The 24,748-nt window shown below is 40.4% G+C and overlaps 1 protein-coding gene across 6 annotated transcripts; it reads right to left on the bottom strand.

Annotated features, from left to right (window-relative positions):
- Positions 1–1,209: 1,209 nt before the first annotated feature.
- On the bottom strand, positions 1,210–20,467 carry ikzf2 (IKAROS family zinc finger 2). Of its 6 annotated transcripts, none has more exons than XM_028393447.1 (9): positions 20,093–20,467; positions 18,753–18,835; positions 17,743–17,792; positions 13,220–13,321; positions 10,330–10,524; positions 9,016–9,183; positions 5,404–5,541; positions 5,131–5,262; positions 1,210–4,382 (listed from the first exon to the last, which is right to left on the bottom strand). In XM_028393447.1, exons 3-9 carry the CDS (start codon positions 17,768–17,770, stop codon positions 3,616–3,618), a joined length of 1,530 nt encoding a protein of 509 aa, XP_028249248.1. In that variant the 5' UTR covers positions 17,771–17,792; positions 18,753–18,835; positions 20,093–20,467; the 3' UTR covers positions 1,210–3,615. The 6 variants fall into 6 exon arrangements, with proteins under 6 accessions (XP_028249248.1, XP_028249250.1, XP_028249249.1 ...); XM_028393449.1 differs by lacking the exon at positions 20,093–20,467 and adding an exon at positions 19,660–19,932; XM_028393448.1 differs by lacking the exon at positions 20,093–20,467 and adding an exon at positions 19,028–19,298.
- Between the last annotated feature and the right edge of the window lie 4,281 nt (positions 20,468–24,748).

The raw sequence follows: 24,748 nt of genomic DNA on the forward strand, positions 1-24,748 counted from the left end.
GTAAGCCAGCCAAAAGATTTGAACATTATTACCAATGCATACTTTATTCTTTTTTCTTCTTCTCCTCATAGTAGAACCCATTAATTTCCAGTAAGGTACAGTGAGGTTTGCATGTTTTGAAGAAACACTTCCTGTATCAAAATTCACAAAACATGCAAGGCAGTAAAACCATTTCTTTAATAGAGAGAAACTCATGCCTTTAAAATATACATTGTATTCTTCACAGCAATTTGTCTTCATTTAAGGTCATTGATATAAAAAAACAAAAACAAAAATCAGGACTGAACCTCCAACTTCCTTCACCACAGTCAGTGTAAGTTTTTAAGCCAAGAGGGGGGGGGGGGGACAACAACATCTGTTGATGTGCGACTTTTTGATAAATAAATCACATATTATAGGACATAAAAATACACACAACCTATGCAAATACCTGAGAGCCCTCACGTCAGAAAGTCCTTATCAATATCAGCACACATTTTGTGGATAATTTCAATATTCAGTGCTGCAAAACGTACACCGTTTGTATATTAACTCTTTAAAAAATACCCCCAAAAAATGCACCCAGACCCCCCCTGCGCCTTTAACATTTTTTTGTAAACATTTTTTTGTCTCCTCCAAACTTAAAAAAACACACAAAGTTCACAAAACTATTTGCATTGACGTTTTTTAGCAGAAAAATAGACATTTAGCACACACTCACTTCCAAAATTTACAAAAACAAAAGTACCAGAAAATCTGTAATAATAAGATTTTTGATTTTCAAGTAAACTCCTTGCTCACAGGGAGAGCTGACAGTAAGACCCCCACCCAACCACACTCCCTTTTTTTCTTTTATTTTGTTCTTATGGCTGCTTCAGGTAAATAATTTGTTTAAGCAAGGCTGTCCTTATTACAACATTTTTAGAAAAAGATCAATAGAGATAGATCAATAGACAGATAGTAAAATGGATGGAAACTGAGAGTGTGTCATAGTATCCTTAGTTCATTTTAAATTCTGTTTAATATTGGGGATAAATAACCATTCCATGTGAGCGTGGGATAAATAAAAGATGACGTTTCAGAAGGACCCCTGCCTGAACAGATAAGGCTTTGCAGATAACAAATAATATATACAGGAATAGAGTGAGAGAGTGAATGTACAAACTCAAAAATCACAGCTGTTAACGATTTCCAGTGGCAAAACTTTACAGACAGTAGGTTGTTGGGTTTTTTTTTTTTTTATGCTAGCTGGGCACCAGTTGCGCATAAAAGAAGCGACATGTAAACAGAGGGAAAGCTGCCTTTCGAGTATATATATTCAACACAAAACATCACTGAGTTCAACCTTAATTAGCTGCTTGTTAATGTGAAAATAATGCCAAACCTCTTGAGTGAGTTCTAATACAGTAAAAACAAAACAGAGCAAAGGAAAATGGAGTCTTAATTTCTTGTGTTCTGATTAAACAACAACAAAACAATAAACTAAAACACAATGCTACCTATAAAGACACATAAAGTGCATGACTTATCTGACTTCTTACACATGGGAGACGCCTCAATGAAAGAACTGGCCTAATGGATCAAAAATTCCTTCAACATACTTTACATCTTATATATACATGAGCCTTTAAATGTCATTGTTGTCAGAGGTGAGGTGGAATGCTACAGTTTAGGGATGTGCCTTCAGAGTCTACTGCCTCGTAACCACACTCCCTTACCTTCTCATCTTGCTCGCGCTGTCTCTGTCATGATCCCCTTGGTAAAAGGTCACACATGAACGTGGTGACATTATAGCGATGCAGAGAGCAAGAGTCAGAGATAAGTAGTAGACATTAGTGTGTACGTGTTTCTGCAGAAGATTGAGAGCAGCCTTAGTCACACCAGTTCCATATTAATAATACCACCAATGTGACAAAAAGTCTGGGATGTTCACCTTCACTAAAATGTTTCCCTATATTGGTTATGCTCTATAAATAGGATGAAAGATGGAAAAGACTAAGATATGAGCTAGAGAAGACTACACACACAGCCTAAAGTGGATTACATACAAAAGGAAAAAGCGTAAAAGCATAAAGTGAGGTACATCAGAGAGCATCCCTCTATGCCTTTGGTATCCTCTGCTGTAAAGCATCATTCTGCAGCAGGGTAGGTAAATCATTATATCACTGCAAAATTCAAAGTTAAGGAACTTAAATGCGTGCTCACCTAACACAACCTGCACATGTAGTCATTTTTCTGTTATTGACTGCATGAGAATCAGATGACCACGGCTAAGGTCACGGGACTAAAACAACAACAACAGGAAAAACACTGTGAGCTCTTTCTTGTTTACATTCCAGCACGCTTTGGCTTCATGATCAATAATTGTAGGTACGACCTGAATAAAGGCTGATTATAATGGAGAGATATACATTTCAATACAAGCAGCAACTTCAGTCTCATGAGATATGAAGAGAAAGATTTGCAGACAATTGAATGTATGTAACTGTATTATATAATTATAATTTTCAACTTCATAATATTTGAATATGAAAACGTTACTGATTCCAAGAGAGACATGAACATACAGTTTGTGTGTGTGTTATGGAATTACCTAATTCAAATAAGTTTCATTTCACAAAACCAGTGTTGATTATTATTGTTTTTTTTTTTTTTTTAATTTTGCATTATGCTGAATATAAAAGCCACCGACAGGAAGCTGGTGGCTTTTTTCTTGTGCGCCTTGGTTCATACGTGCTGTAAAAATAATGTTTGTGCACAATTTGTGGAAATCGAATGTGTCTTAAGGTGGTTGCTAGGAGGTAGATGTCTGTTATGTGCTGGACTCAGTGCAGCATTAGCATTTCAGCTAATCAGATCTAAAAACAACCAAAAAAATGAACGAAAACAGATGAATAATAAAATGATACTTTTAAAAATCTGTAAGTTTCTGTTTACTGACACTTTCTTTGCCACTTGTATTGAAACTTTTCTCCATTGATTACATTCAAAGCCTCCATGTTCTTCGGTTCTATTATGTATATGGGGAGACATGGATGTTTCTAAGATATTTATCTGAAGTCATTTCTAATGTAATTTTCATCTTTGCATCTTCTGAAGTAATGTACTGTCAGGTCCATGTGGTAGAAAGGCTGAAAGGCATACAGTACACTTAGTGAATAATGAATGATATTACCTGAATACTATGACATTCTTTTTGATAGTTGAAACTAGTTTTGATTTGATGCATTGAGCCCAAACATGTTCTGACTACACCTGTGTGCATTTGTTATGTCTTAAAAATGAACAAAATACCATCAAAATGAGCACAGGCACAAAGGGAAAACGGTCAAAAGAGGGACACTTCCAAAAGAGACTAAAGAGTAAAAGAAAGTCAAAGCCAACTGTCAGCTGCTCTGTTACACTATTCATTAAGATTCAAAAAACAAACCTTCTTCCTCTGCATTCATTTTAATTAAATAAGTAGAAAATGTGTCTTTGGCCCATACCTTCATGTGATTGTTCAACTGTTCAGATTCACAATAAGTCTGTGATTGTGCTACACTTGTCTACAGTGCCGTTCATCTATGCAGTCTCAGAAGAGGGGACGAGGACGGACATAAGGCTATTGCTCCTTCCATGTCTCCACCTGTCCTCTTACTGGAAAGTGTGCTCACCGCGGACAATGTGAGAGGAAAACTCGTAGCGGTCTTTGCTCCGGTGACCACAGATGTTGCACTCCATTGGATCTCTGTATCCGTGGCAACCCATATGGATGGTGTACATGACATGGTCCAGGAAGAGCACCTGACAGTGCTCACACTGGAAGGCCCGTAGCTGCTGGCCCTCGCGTCCAAACACTCTCACCCCTTCCTGGCTTACAGACCTCTCCGCCCCTACTCGCATTATCCCCACCCCACTCCTGGGCGAAGCATCTCTGATCCGCTCACCTGGATAGACCACTGCCGGACTGGCTCGAGACCTGAGGAGTGAAGGGGCATTGCTGCCGTGGTAGCCATGCTTGTCTTGAGGGCTGCTGCGAGCCGAGTCGGCGGAGTCCATGCCACTGTTGCTAGGTGACTCTTCGTGCCCTGGATGGGGCAGCTTGCCCTGCTTGGTTAAAGCGGTTGGACCATTTGAGATGGGGTGGCTGGGGAACTCGTGGGGGGGAGGTGGCTGTGGTGGCAATCCGTCACAGTTTCCTGGACGCTCTGTTCGTTGGCCCAGCGGCAGGACATGGTGGAATAGGGGGTTAACCATAGGCACCACCTCAGCCATAGAGAGAGGAGGACCTGGATGGTGGAGCATGGGACGTAGGGAGTCTGAACCCAGATATGTGATGGCATTGTTAATGGCCTGGTCCATCATGTGGCCTGGCATTATTTCAGCCATATCAGGATAGCTGTAGCGAGCCATCTTTTCACCTGCAAATGTGCGATTAATGAGACAATGTTGAAATCATAGAAGACATGGACATGCACTGCCTACAAACACACAAGGGGCAGATAATCTGCAAGATTAGCAACACTTGAACTTTCCTTTCTAGCCAGTGACACTTATATCTTTCTGATATTTCAGGTCTTGTTTTTCACATTTTGTTTCTTGATGTTCGAGGCTAATGGGGTGGAAAGCCCCATCCATCTACTATTGCACTGTTTAACCCCTCCAGAACAGGGATGCGGTAAGCTGTTTTCTCTCGATAAGAGCAATGGCAAAGTTACAGGTGTACGTAACCACAGAGTGAAAAACATTTCCTTGCCTCTCTGTCATGTGCTTGCTCTAGCTTGCTCAATCTCTTCTTCTAATAGTGTGGCAAGTAACAAAATTATGAAAACAAAAACATCTGTTCTCACAAGTGGAGCAGGGCTATTCTGTCATATTGCACTGTATGATGAAGGGAAAACCCACATGTCTCAAACTTGATAACATGTTTTCATTTTCATAGCATAAATCACCTCCTTTGTTTGAAATCTTTCAATATTGAATACAAAAATCATTTGATATGCTGCAAAAATCAGACCATAGTGGTTCTTCCTGCAGAATACAGCACAAGGAATCAGCTCACCTCCAAGCAAATGTAATAAAATAAACCAATACTGCATGTCAACTGTTTCTGTGTTCTCTATATCCTTAGTAACTTTAAGTAAATAAAGCTATGTGTGAAATACTCACCCACAAATTTCTGAGGTGTGGTGCTTTTCCTCTTGCCTACATTGCTGTGCAGCCTTTCAATAACAGGTGGCCGATCAAAGTTAGCCATGGAGTTGGCGTCTGCCATTGGCCTCGGGTCTTTTGGTACTTCACCTAGGGAAGGATGAGAGAGGGGGTGGGGTAAGAAAAGTGCAAGAAGATAATGTGGAGGGGTCAATATAAGGACAATGACAAATAAGATTATAAAATAATAATAACTTAATAATGTGTTATTCATATTTTCTGCCTGTGTACCTGTAAAATGGCCAGTATTGGTGTTAGCATCCAGGCCGATACTCTGCAGGTACCCGTGGCAGCGTTCTTTGTGTTCTTCCAGAGATGTCCTCTGTTTGTAGCTCCGACCACAGTAGTTACACTTATGTGGTTTGCCAACTAAAAAGAAACCAGCATTAAAGGAAGAGCGTATTAATTTCATTTACTGCTACACACACACAGAGAGAGTGGGTAGTGTCCACAGTCTCAGGATTCAGGCTGCTGCGTAGTAGTGCGCAGAGTGTGATCAGTCACCAGTACACACAAACCAAAAGTAAGCTTCTGAGATCATGGAGATTCCACTACTAGTGTGAGGATTCCACATATACAACTGTTGCCAGACACAAAGGCAGGTTGTGGGCGACAGAGTTGTGCAATGAAGTCTATGTTTCAAAATGCTTTCAAAACGCTTTTGGTAAACATACAGCAAAACTCCCACTGCTTTGGCACAGCATGAGTGAATAACGGTGATGATCATGCATCCCATGGTGGTGGTAGGAAACTAACTCCAAGTTAAACTGCGATGGAGGTGGAGTGTGATTCATTCTGACATTTCTGTCTTATTCAGCTGCACCTGAACAAGTGGAAAGATGAAGACATATCCTTTTACTTCTATTTGAGTCAAGCTGTCAGCCCGTCTGTCCTAGCATTCAGCCAGTGTCCTGTAAAGTTCCCATTTTATGGCACTTTATAACAAGTTCACCTCACACTTCTCACAACAACAGCTCTAAATACCACAGAAATTGCTCACTCTCCTATGTCTGCCCCTGGTTTTCACACTGTGTCTGCAGCTTTAAACTACTGCCCGTGCCACTTTCCCACAGACTGTCCCATTTCCTGTCAGTTCATTCGGCAAAAACACGAACCAATATGGCAAGAAAACCACAAGTATTTGTTTGACCAAGCCGGGCAGCAGGGCTTATCCCTTTAAGAAGTTTGATAAATTGACTGATTGATGATAACATGGATATTGCATAATGCATGATGCCCCATGTAACATGTAATAATGGATTATTACTTCACTGGTTAAAACAATAAGGGATTGGCGTTACATTAGGGAACATATTAAAAAGGCAAATCTCTCCAAATGTAACAATTTTTTTCTAGTGTAGTCCTGACTCAATATTCGATCAGTTTCTGTATGTATTCATCCTATAGAAAGCCACTTACTAGCTGACATGCTGATGAAAGCATATAGAACTATATGTTTTCCATACAGAGTTAAATAAGATCCTATAGAGGCAGACATCAAGCCTGTGACCTGTGCTAGGGTAACTAACGCAATGACTCATAGAAGTGACGCATAGTGATGTGACCCAGACACCGTCATCTCCATCACCATCACTATCGCCTTGTAGTAAGTCATTCACCAGCATTAAGGTGACAGCTATTACTAGAAGAAGACGCGCAGATGATCCATCCAGTGCTCTTGTCACTGTGAGAACAGAGAAACCAAACATGTTTCAGTATGAGGCATGGAGGCTTTAACACAGTGTGTGTTAAAGGTTGTCACTCACACGTGAACATGTCTTCTAAGTTCAATTAAAAAAAAAATAAATGAGTGAAAATTAATTTAACTCTAAACGGTCTTTCTATTTCTTTGATGATGATCTGTGTGAATAAAATAAAAACTGTACTTGACATAACCAGTCATGGCCGATCATACATCAGCAGGCACTGTTTTTAGTGAATCATGTGGAATGAGAAGAGTTTTTCCTCCTGTACATGTCATTCAGTACTTTTGTGGTCTACAAATGACACTGTATTGGCAGAACTCGAAACTGGGGTTTATTATTTTTTTTTTCTGCGAATAAAGATTCAAAAAAAAAAAAGGAGTTTCAGTATTAATAGTGTGGGTAGGTGTACCTGCAGGGTCATCACAGCAATATTCATTCTAGGTACTGAAAGAGTTACTTCAAAATGGAACGTCATCATGGAAACTATTTTCTTTTGCCGCTTTCCAGCCTTAACAGTGAAGAAGGCAGCATTCAATCAAGAATCGCTCCCCTGTTCTCACTGTCTCACATATACACACACTTCTCATTCAAACACACACACCATAGACTTCATTACTTTTTTCATATTTATAAAACCGCCCACACGCGACCTTGTGCAGATGTTGGATGGACCTGAAGAATCCACCTTTCAGCTGCTATTCTTATTCATGCAAATGGTGCACACAGTGAACTCAGACTCACTTGACTGATTGCATTTGGCTAATAAATGGGAACTTAGATTCTTAAAATATGTAAAAATCATTTGCCTCTCAAGTCATGACTTCTCTGCATTATTATTTCACCAATCAACTGTGCTTCAGTGAACTTACTTCCACTGTGAAATTCAGTCTAGTCTCTTATTCTTTTTTTTATTTTTTTCTGGCCTTCCACATTTCCTCATCTGACCCCTCTTTCAGTGCTTTATTTTTCTCTTTTCACCACACCTCTTCCTTCTGGTCAGGCACCAAGACAGACTTACAAGATTTCCAGCACTCAAAGGTTGAAAGGATGAATGACAGAGACAGCTATAATGGAACAACTTGACTATGTCAAATTCCTTAAATTCCTCACAGGATGATCAGGGAAAGGAAAGATATTACTTACAATTTTGTTGGTGTGTGTGTGTGTGTGTGTGTGTGTGTGTGTGTGAAAAGTATAGCTGAACATTAAAACGAAGTGAAAGCAGGAGATGGTTTAATTGGAATACATATGTGGAGAAATGGATCGAGTAAAATGAGTGCTTTGTCTTCTGTGTGCTCAGCAGCAATGGAAACATGACACGTGGGTTAAAATCCCAATTCAGGTCTCTTTTCAAGCGCAATTCTATGATACATTCATTAAAATGTGGAAACATATGTTAGCTCAGATGCTAACATCCTCCACAGACTGCCAGATGTGCAGTTTGAAAAGCCACCTGCAGGCTCAGATTGAACTAGCTGTTCTAATACCTGTTGTCCAGTCATAGTAACGAAAGTGTCACTTAAACAGCAACGTCATACGTGGTAAGGAAACAACATGACTAAGAAAAAAATTACGGACATCCAAACACACTGACGCACACCCAAACACAAAAGTTACCTGCACCTAAAAGAAGAGCTGCGTATGAGTAACCCCGGTGGAGGCATCACAGGCTGAAATGACGGTATTGTCTGACCTTGATTTTAAAGGCGCAACAGAGGGGAGAGCACATCCGCTGATAGGAAAGTGGGTTACAGTTAAGACACACAGCCAGATAGTTTCCTCCTTACTGAGTCAAGCGACTAAGGAACAGCATGTCCTTGGTACCTAACCACAAAGCACTCACAGTGCTGTCTATAATGCACTCAAAAAAAAACATACCACCATCTATTCAAAAACAATGAAGCAGCATGTCACGCTAAATATCTCAGGAGGACGGTTGTGGTGTAACAGCACAAACATCAAATTTTAACATGTATGTATAAGTGTTGAATAACCTCCTCTAAAACTCCAGCCCCAGCACTGAGAGCAGTGTTTTTTTTTCACAGATCTCTGAAGCACATTTGATAAATGCAACACCTTTCTGGGGAACAGAAGTAGATGAGTAAAAAGGGAAGAAAAGAGCGAGGAGGAGGCTTACCAGCATGAGTGCGCAAATGACCAGTGAGTGCATCGCGCCGCCGGCAGGCGTAGCTGCAGAAGGGGCATTTGAAGGGTTTTTCACCTGTGTGCAGCTTGATGTGTCGCAGCAGGTTCCCCTTCTGGGTGAATGACACACCACACTGGTTGCACTGGAACGGCCTGTCACCTGATAGACGGAGGCACAGGAAGTCAATGCCACACTCACACTGTATCAACAAGCCCACATATAAATATATATATATATATATATATATATATATATATATATTTTTTTTTTCTTCTTCTCTAAGTGGACTTATTTACCTTCTGTGTGTTTGAATGTGACAGCTCGGCCTTGCCCTCACTCAATGTGCAATAACTACTGACAGCTGCTTTATCGCATTTGAGCACTGAAATATTGTGTCTAACAAATCTTACTCACATGACACATTGTGTCTGAGGTTGTTATGGAAATATTTATATATAACTCATCCTTTTTGCAATTATGCTAATATTGTTAAGGCACTGAACAACACTTGAGGACATATATTTTAGCACTTACCTTGCAGTGTCACATCACACACCTTTATATGGTGGAAACGGAAACATTTTTGTGTTCAGAGCTCTAAAATTTCTGACACAACAACTGTTAGGGTTAGATTAGAACTTTAAACACCTATTATAGTGTTTAGTCATTATGCAGGAAAGCAACTTGAGTAACTAATGACTAATATAAGGAAAGAGTGCACTTTAATCAATACTTGACACCTACACCTACATGAACCTCAGTTCCTTAGAGACCTACAAGTGTCATGAAAGGTCTCTTCATCCTTATTTACTGTTCATAGTTTAAACACTTTTATATTTTTTTCTTAAGTCATATTGGATGAAGTCAGTGTGTGATATAGAGTGATTATTGTGCATATTTCTGGGAGTGACTCCTTCACACTTGGTTGATTGTGAATGTTCTTATAATGAGGACTACTGTCTTTGCCTTCTGATGTCAAATCTCTGGATCTACAGCCAGTTGGAAAAGAGAAATATGACCCTAATGCTGCGAAACCCTGAGCAGTCATGGCGTCAGTTAAAACAGGTTGTGGGAGATTCCAAGGATATTTTTTTTTCCCTGATAATAAATCCAAGTCTAAACTATTGTCTTGCAACAAAAAACAAACAAACAAGAAAAACAGAAAGCACTCCACACCCACTGTCCAGGAAACAAATGAGCTGTGACTCACTCTAGCAAAAAGAACAATCCCTGTGTGGATCGCTCAATCCCAAAGAAGTACCACACAACTTTTTGACTTTCAATGAAAGACACAGTCAGTAGTACCATTTGATTGTCGATGTCCTGCATCAGCTGTCGCATTCGGCCCAGATAATCCATCTTGCACGTTGCTGGAAGGGCTGCCGGTCATGGATTCCTCCAGTGCTACTGCATCATCACCCATTTGGCCAATGTCTTCCGGTGCTGGGCTTCTGTTGTCAGCCTCGTCATTGATTTCTTCTTCCTGCTTAATTGTCAGTTCTGTAAAAGGAAACACGTGATAATTCTGAGGTTTTATCACACAAACAGCCAGTCATAAACCATACTCCATTCCCCTCTGAGCTGCCTGATTCTAAATGGCACTGTACTAGATTAGGGTTATGGCTCAGCTTCAGTAAGTAGGTGGAATAAACATCTGTTGACTTGATGTGTACCTTATTTAGCAGCTTAGTTGATAGACAACATTAGGATAGATTGTTGTGGTGACAAGAAGAAAGTAGAAGATAAAAGAAACAGGCTGGTCTGGTTTCAGGCTGTCCCTGAGGAGAAAAGGAGTGTCAGAGACTCTCAATGGAAGACTGGCTGGATGACAAGGGCAGAAGATTGGGTAATACTGTTTGTCTCTGTATGTGCATGTGGAAGTGGCGGGAAACTAGTTATCACTCATCAGCTAATAATAGTTAAAAACAATAAGCAAGACGCTTGAAAGACACTTGTGCTCCATCTCATTCAGCTCTGATGCCACAGTGAATGATGTGAACTGGACTCTGCAGACCACACAGTTCAATCAGAGAACAGCACAAGCCACTGTGATACATCAGTCACAGACAGTATATGCAATGCAAATAACTGCAACACTCCAACACTGGAGGTTATTTCATTACTGCTCTAAACAACATACTAGTATCTCTGAATATGCCTCCATGCTTCTCCTGGCTGAACATCACCCATGTTAGTTATCATTGCAAATTCATTCAATAAAGCCAACATGGTTCCTTCAGTGACTACTTTGCAGCTCCAAAAAGGGAGAAATCCCCATAGACCTCTGTGTGATACTGACCAAATCCCATCTAAATTATATTATGTTTTAAATGCTTTAAAGGCTTTGAGTGCCAAGTGGATGCCATCAAGAATCACCCAGCCACCTCAAACCCACTCACACTCCTTGCTTGTTTTTGGATTAAGCCGGACATAGGTAAGGACCTCTGAAGCCACCACACTGAGTTTCAAAATCCCTCTTCTGCTAACAGGTGACATTACCGAAGCCGCCTCAACCTCCCAGAATTCATGGTGTAAATAAATAAGCACAGTGTAGGATGTCACCTCTGCTTGGTCTGAAATATGGCAACATTTTTAAAACATATAATATACATACATTTAAGGATTAGCCTGTTTTCGCATTATCCTCCTATTTAGCCCACTTATGATCGATTTGCTCTGCATTCTGTAATAAAACTTCATTTGGTCATTTTTTGTTTTTGTTCAAACTGGAGCTGTGTCACCAGATTTCTAATGATTAATCCTGACCAGCAGGTCTTTGAGCACTATACAAGACAAACCTTGATAATGGGTTAAGATGCATGTGGAAAAAAAAGCTTTATGTGTAGTGCCAAAACACATCTGGACTCAATCCAAACACAACTCACTGATCCTGATTGTCCTGTTTTGGGATTTACAGGGGCAATAATCACAGTGTGAGAGTATGTGGTTGTTTTACAAAAACCTGCATCCATCACCTGTCCCCTTAGGCTTTAAGGGCTGCAATCTGTTTAACTCTCATGGGCCAGTACAGAGAAACGTATAAATTCTGTCATTTTCATTAAAAAAAAAAAAAAAAAAAAGCCTAGTAGTACATCGTAATAAAGAAAACAGTATTCCACAGTTTCTACAGAAGAACACTTATCCCAATACCCAAGTTGCAATCAAGCCATGTCTTCGGCAGCTGTATCCTGGCAACACGGAGCAGACCTTAACGTCCTTGCTATTCAGCTCCTTGCATCTTCACATCTGTTTCCAGTGTGGCAGAGTGGAATGCATAGAGTGGTCAGATGAGGATACGCTTTAAACAGTCACCACGACAAAAGCAGAAAGGGAAATCATCAGGGTGCAGTGTTGTTGGTTTTTTTTTATCCCTCTTCTGGTTACAGTGCAGCATGCTGTGCGACTTATGTGAATTTCCCATGACTGACTGACTGAAAGCAAACATTCTGTCACCCTTTTCATCCAATAAGTGTAATCTAGCCAAAGGGTGTAATTCTACTCTTCCGTCGTTTATTAAACAGAGTGCACAACAGAAGCATAACTGCATTACTGTTTCTGCCTGAGCTTGCAAGTTAAAAAGTCTCTGTCTTTATGCTCATTCAAAAGATGATGTGAAGCAGCCACTCTTTTGTAACAAAACCTCAAATAAGCAAACCATGTTGGGCAACTTCCAGAAATGACAACAGCCTTTATCTGCGCAGAGTATCTCCCTGTGAAAACCATTGCCTGGCCCATCTCCTGTATCTCTAAACTTGTGGGAAACTAGCTTCTCTTTTCTCACTCAGCCCCCTTGTCTCACTTAATTTCCCCTTTTTCTTACCATGCTGCTGCTTCATAGTGACAATGCGAGAAATAATCTAAGATATCAAGTCGATAAAAAAAAAGGAACTAAGCGACACTTTAGATCTGGCGCCTTGTGGCACAACATTTGGCCCACAAAACGCTTGCCTTATGTTATGTGCTTTAACACTGTGCTTATCTTTCAATTATTTATTAAATCATGTTTGGAGACAAAGCTTCATTTTTTTGTATAACTACACAGTCTCATCATTCAGACGCACACACACACACGCATGGCACAATGGATAACATTCCTGCCTAATATGTTTAATATCTAAGGGTAAAAATGCTACCCTTCCCTATGTGTGCATACAGTGCTGCTGCAGACATGTGCATCTATTAATTGAGCACTCACCGCATGGGGAATTAGGACCCTGAGGAACCGTCTGTCCATTAGGTGCTGACATATCCGCCAACATTCTCGAGTTCTCCTTACCAGGAGAGCATTGGCCGTTACCTGGGAGACAGAGAAACACAGCAATCTTCATTGTGCTGTACAATAATGGTAGTTGTTTAACACTTAATGCTGTGTGGAAATAAAAATCACTTTTGCTGCTAGTGGAATAAAATGTGTGTGTGTCACACTGCACAGTGTTACCTTTACATAAATGATGGTGTGCAACAGAGTACAAACAAATCAGACAGTATGTCTGACACAGATAAAGAAACCTGTGAATGTCTTCTCGGATTAAAAAATGATTTCCTCAGACTTCCGTCTAGGCCGAACCTGAACGGGCAGTATGGAGGTCAACATACAGAAGGCTGAAGGGAAGAAACTAAGCAGTCGTTATTCACCTATGGGATCCAAATGTCCAACAAATGTAGATCAGATTGCATCCTCTCAGCAGTCTGTACAGAGCCCGGGCTATGGATAGCCCAGTGTCCACTCAGAGGGAGAGCAAACCAATCCCTTATCCCCTTACAGCGCGGCCCCAACAGGGTCACTCGAACAATACAGTGGCAACAGGTAAACACTCCTTCTGACCCAGGTGTCAGATCCCTTAGGAACCACAGTGAGTCATCAGTTACTTCTAGCACTACCAGGTCCAAATGCTGGAAGGTTATAATCTAATCACACCACTTAAAACCACCACGTGTTTATAAAGCTGATGAGCCGTGGCTAAAGAATCTCATATCTGAAACCACTATAGGGAGGCCTTGATACCGTTTATCAATGCCACGTGTGACAGCAACGATCCCTCATACATGACATGAAAAAGAAATTCGTGTCAGATCTCCTTTGGCTGTGACAGCTCCTCTTAATTTGACAAGCTCTTCTGTGCTATTGTTCCATTGTAGCGGCGGCCTCGCTGAGTGGGGCTTACTGGGAGACGTTGTCCATGACACAATCCCTGGGCCTGGGCTCAGGTTGCACAGGTTGGGGTTGGAGGAAATCTCAGGTGACCAACGCTGGCTATCCCTTGGCAATGCTGTCCTGGACACAGGAGTGGCCCAGATTTGTCATGAAGGATTTTCCATTACTGTAACAGATGCTGACAGATGCCTAGCGGCACCACAGCTTAAGCAGTCCCAAGCACAGAGTAATAGTTTGAGGCTGTCAGGGCTCAGAACACACACACACACAAGAACCCCACAACGAAGAAAGAGAGAGAGAGTTTATAAAGGAACAAAGGAAAATAAAAACATGAGTTAAATGCAATGGTCAGAAACACATAACCACACACAGCCAGTCAGTTTCCACACAGGCTTTTTAAAGCTTAGCTTAGCTGCTGGCCGATATATATTACTAATTTGGGTAGCCGAAAAAAAAAATGCGACAAAAGCACACACATATTCTGTCATTGATTGAATTGAATGTTTGCGTTGGTGCCCCACATTTGCTGAGTCAAACCTACAATGAACAGTAAGATCAGGATATCAAACAGTTGAGGCCAGCCTGAGTGGGGGGGATACTTTGAGTAATACGCACCAAAATTGGGATGCACTGGCAAATGGAAAGGAACAAATGTGTACACATGAAACTTGTAGGCGTAATAATAGCTGACTTCATCACTAAAGACCAAATGATGCGTCTAAAGTACAGTCATCCTCTCTTACAGGTTATTTAAAAGGAGGTGCACACTATTATAAATGTATCTAGGTCAAAGAACAGTATACGATGACAATAAACCACAGTCAGGCTACATCGACTGCAGCAGACATCCACAGACAATGGCTCAAAAGTCTAAGAGCCTTTTATTGTCTCACAAGGTCATCCTTTAACTGCCTTGCACAATTTTTCAAGTCAAATCTTCCTAACGCCACAGAATGAAAATGCGGAAAACAAAAGCATTCATACTGTGTGAGTGCACCCTATTCCAGACGCATTACAGACACAGACACATGCTAGGCTAGGTGCTAATTTTTATTACCGTCCACCTCTACGGAGTCCAGGTATACGGTGCATAAAATAAGAATGAGAATTGGATGAAAAGCGTTCATGTGATTGAATTTTGAAATCTGCATTGAAGATGAAAATTCACCTCTGGACATACAGTCATCCAAGTAAACCAAAAGCTTGATTTTTCTCCATCAAACGTCAATTTTAGTCTTAAAATTGTTACATTGAATGATTTTTTATTGTGTAAAGTGTCATGCTTTGCAGTAAAGTGTCTTTCATGCATGGTAAATATATCTATCTTGACTGACTTTGTTAGCCATCTCCAAAGGAGTAACAATGACACATGATGATTTCATTTGAAACAGAAAAGTGTCACAATGTGAAAATGATTTCACATGTGATAAATGGTGAATGTGACTGAGACTGCTGTGAGAAAGTGTACATGAGGGTATGACACCCAGAATGACTGTGAGAGGAGTGTTTAGGAGGTTGAAGAAGAAGACACACCATGCTCTTCCATACCAAGCTGATCAGTAAGGTAATTAGAAACGAAACTAAAAATAAAAAAACAAGTCGTCCATCCTTTACATCGTAAAGCAAAATAAATCAGTTTACCCCATTGTACAAATTGATTTATTATTTAACAACATGTATGTAGGCTGGCCATGTCTGTGCCTCAGTAATGAAGCACATTGACTCCATATTGAAATGTGTTTTCACTTTACATTATATTTAAATTTACAAGAAAACTGTTTTTAGTCTAAGTCAGAAAGTTACTGCTGGGGTGATCCCAGGTGTTTCACTCATGTCTGTACACTAACAGTAACTGTGAGCATCTCTTTCATGTCTAACAGCAGCGTGTTAAAATACACAGTAAAGAGAGGTGAGAACAACAGACAGAGCTAACCCTGGAGTCTGTGCAGCGAACACAGTGTTCTACAAATGATTTTTTGTTTTTTAAAATGAGGATAAAGGACATAGTTTATTTTAAATAATTTAAGTTACTACATTTAAACAACCCTAAACAATGTCTGGCAGGGTCCAGTTTTACATTGCGTTCAAAGAACCTTTGCGGTCCGCATGTATGGCGCTTTATTCTCTTTATCTCTCCTGATTTTCTTTTTTTAATCAATCTTTTAAACAGATTGATCCACTGTGACAAATTAAACATTAGCGAGGACAGTCTGAATATACTGCGTGCAGTAAAGAGCCTTTTTCTTCTGTTTTGTTTTACTCAGTGTGCTCTGCTTAAGTTGCATTTTGGATGCAGAACTTTTACATGCGGAGGATATTTTCATTTTTTTGTTTTATTAAGGCTCAGAGTACTTCCTCCTTCTCTGGTATGCAGTGTGGCTGAATGTGTGGCGGTTCAGCCTCAGCCTCTAAATGATCTCAGAGCCTCCCCCAAACCTCAGTTACATGTTACACTTCTAGATCCATCTTCTATATTTATCTCTACGTGTTTATGAAGCCGGCTCATAAACAGCAGAAAGCAATCCAATCAGAGGCTACGACCTGACCAATCATTGTGAAAGTTACCCAACACTTATTTCCATACAGTATGTGCAGGAGGTATTTTGCCTGCCCAACAGACACACACAGACACGTGATCATGAAATAAAGAGAAACTCTATGAAATATGTGCAATCATTTGTGTTTAATTTGACACATCCCCTTACATGCAACCTCCCATGCTGAACGCGTCCCAGTGGATTAGTATAGTAGTGTGTGGGAGAATAGAATTAGGATGATGTCTGTCACAACGCGAACATTTAGGGTTCACTGTCACTCAGAGTCAGCACCGCACTGCCAATAAGCTAATGGTAAATGCGTAGAAACCAGGAAGGTGTAAACTGCTTCACATTCGTTCCAAAAGTTTTGTTTCAGACTCAAGCCCACAGACGGACATGGAGAGGAAGAGCCTCCATTTCTTCCTCCACCTCCACCCTTACCCCCGCCTGCCAAGTGTTCCTACAGGCACAAACCCCCAATGGAGACCTAAAAGTCCCCGATGATGTCATCAACAACATGCTAGCTGTTTAGAAATGTGCACAACATTCAGCAAATAACAAGTGAGGGAAGGAGGGGGGCAGGTAAGCAGGCAGGGAAGATATTCAAGAGACCTGCCCAAAGGAAACCAGCAAAGGGCAAAGGAGCACCACAAAGTGCATATCCAGTATCTGCTGCATTCAACAGGATGTAGCTAATGCAGAATTTTCTCTACCTTTAAGGGGTGAACAGGAAAAGTGCTGCACTGGGGGAAAATCCCTTGAAATGTTTACAGTGTTGTGATTGCATGTTTCTTTCAGTCAGTGTTGTTTCAAAATGCTGGAAGAGCTGTGAAAGTGAATAATGTAATTACACTTGCACAGATGCAGTCATCACTATCACCTCTGCCTATACCATCACCATGAAGCACGGTCTGATTTACTACCCTGTACCATAACAACATATGTTTTCCATGCTTGTTTATGAAGTGTGGGTCAGAAGATGCACCGAATGTGATGTGGAATAAAATAAGAAGATGTAGGACTTACTGGCACAGTAGTCTTCAGTAGCCTCCATTTCAAGTGCTTGAGGACCGCTGCTGGAACACAAATAAAACATTCATATTAACGCAGTTGAAATTTCACTTGGTACAGACATGAATCTAATCAGAACACAATTCACAGCCATGGTGCAGCAGTGCACAAAGCTACATTAGCATCAGGCTTGTGCAGTTTTCTTTTAGAGAAGTAGACGTGTATATTTAGCAAGCCACCTCTGAACTATTTTAAATGTGTGAAAAGCCATTTTTTTTTTAGTTTCACATTCTTTATACAGATCATGTATGGCTGCAATTATGCCTGTATTGTGTTTTAAAGCTTCAACTGAGGTGAAATGATGCCATTAACCAGCAACAAATGATATGAAAATCCAACATTGCAATACAAAAAAAACAGCCATATTACTTTAATCATTTTAAAAAAAGGTGAACTCAATAGTAGTACGTATTTTGAGCATTTATGGGAATGCTAAGAAAATGTGTCCACATTCCTTTAAAGTTGCATGTTAGTTGAGTTTTATGGATTAAAAACTGAGTTTACTTCACTCTTCATCTCTCAATCCAATATTTTTTTAAAGTCCAGTTAATATTATGATTAGAATTTTAAAGGTTTTGCATTTTTTTCACTTTTTTAAATGAAGTACACTCGAACTGCAACAAAGCACAAGGACTTCCTTGTAGATTATAACACATTAATTAAAAGAAAATCCTTCCGAATGACCCACATCCCCTTTCAGTTTCTCATGATATTTATAATTTAACAGCACTTTAGGGCTAATAGTGAGATCAGCTCTCTGTGGTATGAGCCTCCTTCTCTATAGCTACCCACTTAGGGGAAACTTTGGCCACTTTACACATACAAACAGGGTGGCAAAGCATAAGCGTTCAACTTTCTAACACCTCACACCCCTTTGCCACTAAAATTAAAACTGAAAGCTGAAAGCAAAACAAGACAGTAACAAGCAATAAGCAGAAAAAAATGAGTTGGATTCTCATAATTACCTTCAAGTGTCTCCCCTGTGCAAAATTAGTTGGTAATTTCAGTCAAGCAGGGAGGGAGGGGGTGGCAAGATGTCTCCACCTCCCTTTAAAGAAACAAAAAAAGATTCAAATTTACCTATTTCATCCCGTGATTCCTCAGTATCAAATACTTTTTCTTTTTTTTTAAAAAAAAAGATGAGAATGTTCAATTAAGAGTCCAGTAGAAATGAGGAAAATCACTTCACATGCGCGAGCAAAGAAAAGCAGAGAAAAGTTGCGCATCTACAGTGTCCTACAGGTGACTGGCTGCGCCAAAAGCTCCTTCTGCGCGACTGTCCCACTTTAAAAGCAGCGCGGTCCCATCGAGCTCCACACTGACTTCATCCAAAACTTACATTTCACTTCAAAAAGACGACACGCACACAACTATAAGGCGAGCCTTCCGCGGTTAACTTTCAGCTGTGTAGGAAGAAAGGAGGAGGGAAGACTCAACAAGTTGGTAAGGGAAAGAAAGAGAAGAGGGATGGATCAAACTGGATCCACCGGTTCCTAAGGAATTAGCCATAGTGACAGGGAGCAGCCAAGTTATTTTCAACAACTGAAGGGACTGGAAATCCGTGGGCAGGACGTGAAAAAAACCTACTATGGAAATGTGACTCAAGGTCGAACCGGTAAAGGTTCACGTGTTTTAACTGCTGCTGCAGAGGATGGGAATGAGGTGGTGACAAATTGCACCCATTAACCCCTTCAAAAAGACAACTACGGCAATTCCATCACACACAATAGGAAACTACAGACCCGCGTTCCCTTTTAATGTATAGGCCTACCACTTTCCACCCTTACTTCCTACTTTGCGCCACGACTTAGGAACGCTAAGATTACACATTAATGTGAAGCGCAAACAGGTGGAAGGTTTGTGTCCGTGTACCTGCCAGACAATAGCGCACCTCATAACAGACACATCAGCTGCAACAAGAGAGAAAAAAAAAAACCCATGAAGCGAGTTTTGTTGTTATTGTTACAATCATCATCGCGCTGCCTCTCTCCTGTTGGCTGATGTTTGCCGGCTGTGCTCGCCTGCATGGCTCTGGGAGCTGACTGACAAGTGCAAATTCAACAGGTTATCCGATCACCGCAGTGTGCAGCAGTCAGCCCGTCTGGCTCTCCATTCATCAGACAGACGCTCCTTGTCTGCCTTTTGCTGCAGACATGCGCCTCCAGCAGCTCTTAAAGCGTCTCTATAGCCACCTGACAGCCGCGCGATATTGAATGGTTAGTATTAAAACAGCTCAGCTCATAGTTACAAGCATGAAAACGCACGAAAGGTTTCTCTCGGTCGCTTCTTTTTTTTTTAAATTTACCTTAAACACGTAGGAGTTTATGTAATCCAATGAACTTGCACCCTGATCCAGACTGAACGTCTCGGCTCGGTATAGAATTCATTCTTGTCCGACATGCGCCATGCAGCGCGGGCTGAAAGGTGTATTTGGTTCCGCAGCAGCAGCAAAAGCAACAGTTGTTAAATCCACTGACTTCCTCCTCCATCTCCTCCAGAGCGGAGCACGGCGGCGGCGGCAGCAGCAGCGGCAGCGGCAGCGGTGACAGCAGAGACAGCAGACAACCCGCACGAGTTGCTATTCTGGGAACTTGGTCTGACACAGAGAAACGGATCACAGAGTGTGGACCCAGTCTGCCTCTCTGAGCGGCGATCGATTAGGTTTCAAGGGGCCTCTTATTTCTGAGGCTGCAGCCAGGTTATATCCCTGTGGCGACAAAAAAAAAAAGATAAGTGGGATTACATAAGGATACGCTGCACAGCAAAGTGACCACAGGCATATTTATGCACCCTGCTGCAGTTATATGCACGTTTATTACTGGATTCACACTTTTAGTTTGGACAATTTTTAAAAAATTAAATATATGATTTAACTGCGCATGCTCTTGTTTTGTTAAGAAGAAGAAATATTATCACTATTATCATAAGAAATCACAATAAAAATGCAGCTTTGTTATGGCAATATTCATATTTTATATTATAGGATATGGTTAGGCTGCTTAAAACAGTCCTGGCCCTGATGTATTGGTCTGCTGGGTCTGATGATGATAATGATGATGATGATGCCAGTCATACTCATCAGATGACTTCTTCTGCTGAGCTTGGTGGTTTTTGTTGTATTGTTGCTTTTTCCATTTTAGTTCTACTTGTAATATTATCAGTCAGACCTCGTCTGCACTTTGAGATCCAACTCATCTATCATGCAACAGAAATTGATACTGACTCCTGACATCATACATGATGGGAATCAAACAAGATTTACCTTTAACTGGGTGATCTGATGACTCAACTGTAACATTTAAGATGTTTAAATATTTCATAGGCACATAAATACACAATGCTATGCATAATGATATGCATCTGTGCATACCACACCACAGAAAACAGGTCAAACTGAAAAAGTGTAACTGCGCTTGCACATAACTTCCAAATATTAGGAAGTAAATCAGGTTGTGAGGTCTGGTGGTCAGCGACATCAGCACTGTAAAACCGTCAAAGTGTATATTTTTGAAGTGTGGAAACAAAAACCAAACCAAAAACAGGTCACAGGTGTAGAAGAGACACGTTTTTAGGCCAGTCTGTGGGGCATCAGTGGCCACTCAGCAGACGATAAATAATATCGAATTAAAGTTACAAGTGCAGTGTTAATGCAGCAAAGATGATGTCAGTCTAAAACCAATAGATCAGGGTTCATAAACGACTAACCGAGTAATCAGTTTCTTATGCTAACGGTAGCTGATTCTAACACTTCCAGTTCAAATCTAGCCATAGCTCCCAGGGTGTAGATTTGCTTTTGACATTGGTGGGGACCTAAGATTCCAACAGAATTTAACCCTTCCTGCACCCAATGAGAATCTGTTCTTTTATTTAGGACAGGATCAAATTATTGGTGGGGACGCGTCGCCTCCGTCCATGCTAAAACTACGCCCTTGCATAGCTCTATTTACAACACAGGTCCTGCCACATGTGCAGGACACAACGATATATATATATATATATTTTTCTTAGACTGAGAATCAATACAAAAGATTTCAACAGATGGCCCAGATGACCAAGAATCACATGAGCATGATAACAATGCAGAAAACTGAACATGACAACATCACAGAGGGTTCATTGCAGTAACAGTATATGCTTCCTGTAGAAATATTTCATATAATGATCAGAACTGTACATGTGATCATAACACTTTGATTAGCCAAGAATAACTGATGCTGGATTATAGTACAGAAGAAACAAAGGAGCACTGCAGAGGTCTAATAGACCTATGGTTGTAAAGACATCTTCAGTGAGTCTTGAATGTATGTTGTTAGCATTCAGCACAACATTTAAAGTGTTATGTGTTCAAGTTAAACGTTATTATGCGCCCATCTCATCAGGGCCAAAAGTCACTTCTCATTCCGATGTCCTTTAACGAGTCGACTAAAGAAACTAACACTGCAGACTGCTGCTTTTTTTTCTATTTTAAACCAGACAGACACCGCGCTGACCTTTTACATATACTGTATATAGTACTGTACTATAGAGCAGTCACATTGGGAGCATGGCTGCTGCCACAGAGAGAGAAGCTTACAGCACACAGCCACAGTCAAAGGCAAAATAAAGGTATGATTATGATGATGACGCTAATATCCTTAGCTGTTATTTGTAGTTATTGCTTGTAAATGTGTGTGTGATTTAGTGGTTGAGTTGCTTTTATATCAAAACAGTGTCTTATATTGATACATTTAAATATTAATGGTGGATAGAAATGTTTCATGTAAGAACCTCCTGAAATTTAATGGGCAGTGAGGTGTGGCTGGATGTAGAATGAAAGATGAGGAGATGATGAAAAAGGCAGACAGAAATGAACTGCATTATAAAACACACACGCACACACACATCTACATACAGGAAATCAGCTTTTGCATCTTATCTTCATACATTACCTCAAAAGCCATCGTTTTTTTTAAATCTTCATAATGTTTTTATCTCACCACACAGAGAGCTGGACGCCAGCCTTTCTGCTGTGAAAATGTGTCTTAATGCTGCAGCTTTCAGCCGTGCTGTGACTAGTCGCCTTGCAGTGTTCTTGTAGGTGCAACAGCTTTCTGATTTTTGTAAGAGCATATAAGTGCAGATCAATTCATAAGGCCCTGTACAATCTCTTGTCCTTCATGTCTCTTGTAATCACAGATTACAGTGACACAATAGAGTGCACCTACTGTCTGTGGCGAAGTGCTACAAAGAAAGCTTTGTGCTGCTTTTCGGCTAAAACAAGGTATATGCTTCAGAAACTAGACAGTCAGAATAAAGCTGGGCAAATCCACATTTAGACCATTCACAGCAAGTGTACTACAGTCTCACTCCCTCAGACAAATTGTACTATAAGTACAAGGATTTAATGTATGTTTACAATATTTACTCTGAGATGTACATACACACTACCCAAACTTCCCTATTGATGAACATTGAACTCTTATAACCTCTACTCCACCGGTCTGGTCACGACAAACTGCAGGGAGAAGAGCGGACTGTTGGGCCAAGCTAATTTTCTTATTGTAAATGTTATTAATGTTATCATGTAATATATGGTGACCTTGAGTGCCATACAAGGCCATTACATTATACGAAATGTAAATAATAACTCCATGCTGTGCTCCATGCTCATTAATAGCCGATGAATGGGGTGTAAGGTGACCGTTAAATAAAATGTGTTATTAATAAAGCAGTAAAAATGATATCTACAAGTAAAATGGTGCTCATGGAAGGCTACGCTAACAATGCAACCATGCTTTGTTAATGCACTAAGTGTGATTAAATACAGGCCCATCACTTGTAAGGGAGTGTGTGCACATAAAAAAGGATTTTAAGTAGTGTTATCACTAAACCCACATTAACAGGGGGCTCAGTTGTCATAATGATGGCAGCAGAATGGCAATTAAACTATATATGTAGGATAGCAGGAGTTCTAAGCAGAAGCACTACCATAAGCTCTGCACATGTAGAGTTATTAGGTCTAATGTTGACAGTAGACCTCTTCATTGAGGTAAAATAAAAGACTTGCAATCATCATATCATCCATTAATCTACACTACTCGAATTGCCACACAGCTAGTTCATGTTCACAGTGCTGTGTGATGTTATGCACTGCAGACCACCTCTTTTTTCCTGCAGCTCCCCCCTGTGGTAACTCTAAGTTAACATCAGTTGAGTGCTGTTCAATCCATTTCTATTCATTTTCCCTAGGTGCTTTACAGAAAACAAGTGCCTTGAGGAAACCTTGAGCCGGATCCTGCTGATGGGCAGCCAGGTAAAGGAGAGAAGGAGGAAAGGAGGATGAAAGAGAGAGAAAGTTATAATGCAATTTCTGTATTTATTTACATTACAGCTGTTATATCCTATAGCTAAAATGGGATAGTTTTCTTGAAAACATTTTGGCACTGATAAAGCCACTTGGGGAAGCTAAGCTTAGCTGTAAGGCTAAGTACACAGACAGAGATGCTATTCTCTTTGAATACATTTCATTTAGAAGCTGATCTGAGCTGTTTGTTAAAATCTTGTAAAAGTCTCCTCATTCCTTTGCTAATTCTATACTCATGCATTCTACTTAATGTACTATCTAAAAAAACACTAAGATTTGATCATGTAAAAACTTAAAAGTCTTACCCTGACCAGCTCTCTGCTTTGTTGCTGAAGGGCTCCCCCTGGTGTCTGTGTGCTGAACATGTTGAAAATCATTGATGCACCTACTGGAAAAAAAAACACATTGTTAAAAACTGACAGTAAGGAGAGTGTTTCCATTTGCACAGGGTTAATTTAAAAGCAGGAAACAGGGTCTGGTTGAGCTGCATGCTCTCAGATGGGTGTGATACACTTCATGAGAAAAATCAGCCACTGTTAATGTTATTAGTTACACCTGTGGTTTTCCTGTTAATGACATCTCAAAATGTCTGCTCTAAAAACATGATCTACACACAAC

The sequence above is a fragment of the Parambassis ranga genome, chromosome 21 (genome assembly GCF_900634625.1).
Source record: "Parambassis ranga chromosome 21, fParRan2.1, whole genome shotgun sequence".
Classification (NCBI taxonomy): Eukaryota; Metazoa; Chordata; class Actinopteri; family Ambassidae; genus Parambassis; species Parambassis ranga.

Excerpts from the sequence above, each read along its gene's own strand:
- ikzf2 (XM_028393447.1), bottom strand. The coding sequence starts at position 17,770 with ATGGAGGCTACTGAAGACTACTGTGCCA. Across the intron at positions 13,322-17,742 it reads TACTGAAGACTACTGTGCCA|GTAACGGCCAATGCTCTCCT; the intron begins GTAAGTCCTACA and ends TCTGTCTCCCAG. Across the intron at positions 9,184-10,329 it reads AGGACATCGACAATCAAATG|GTGACAGGCCGTTCCAGTGC; the intron begins GTACTACTGACT and ends TCCGTCTATCAG.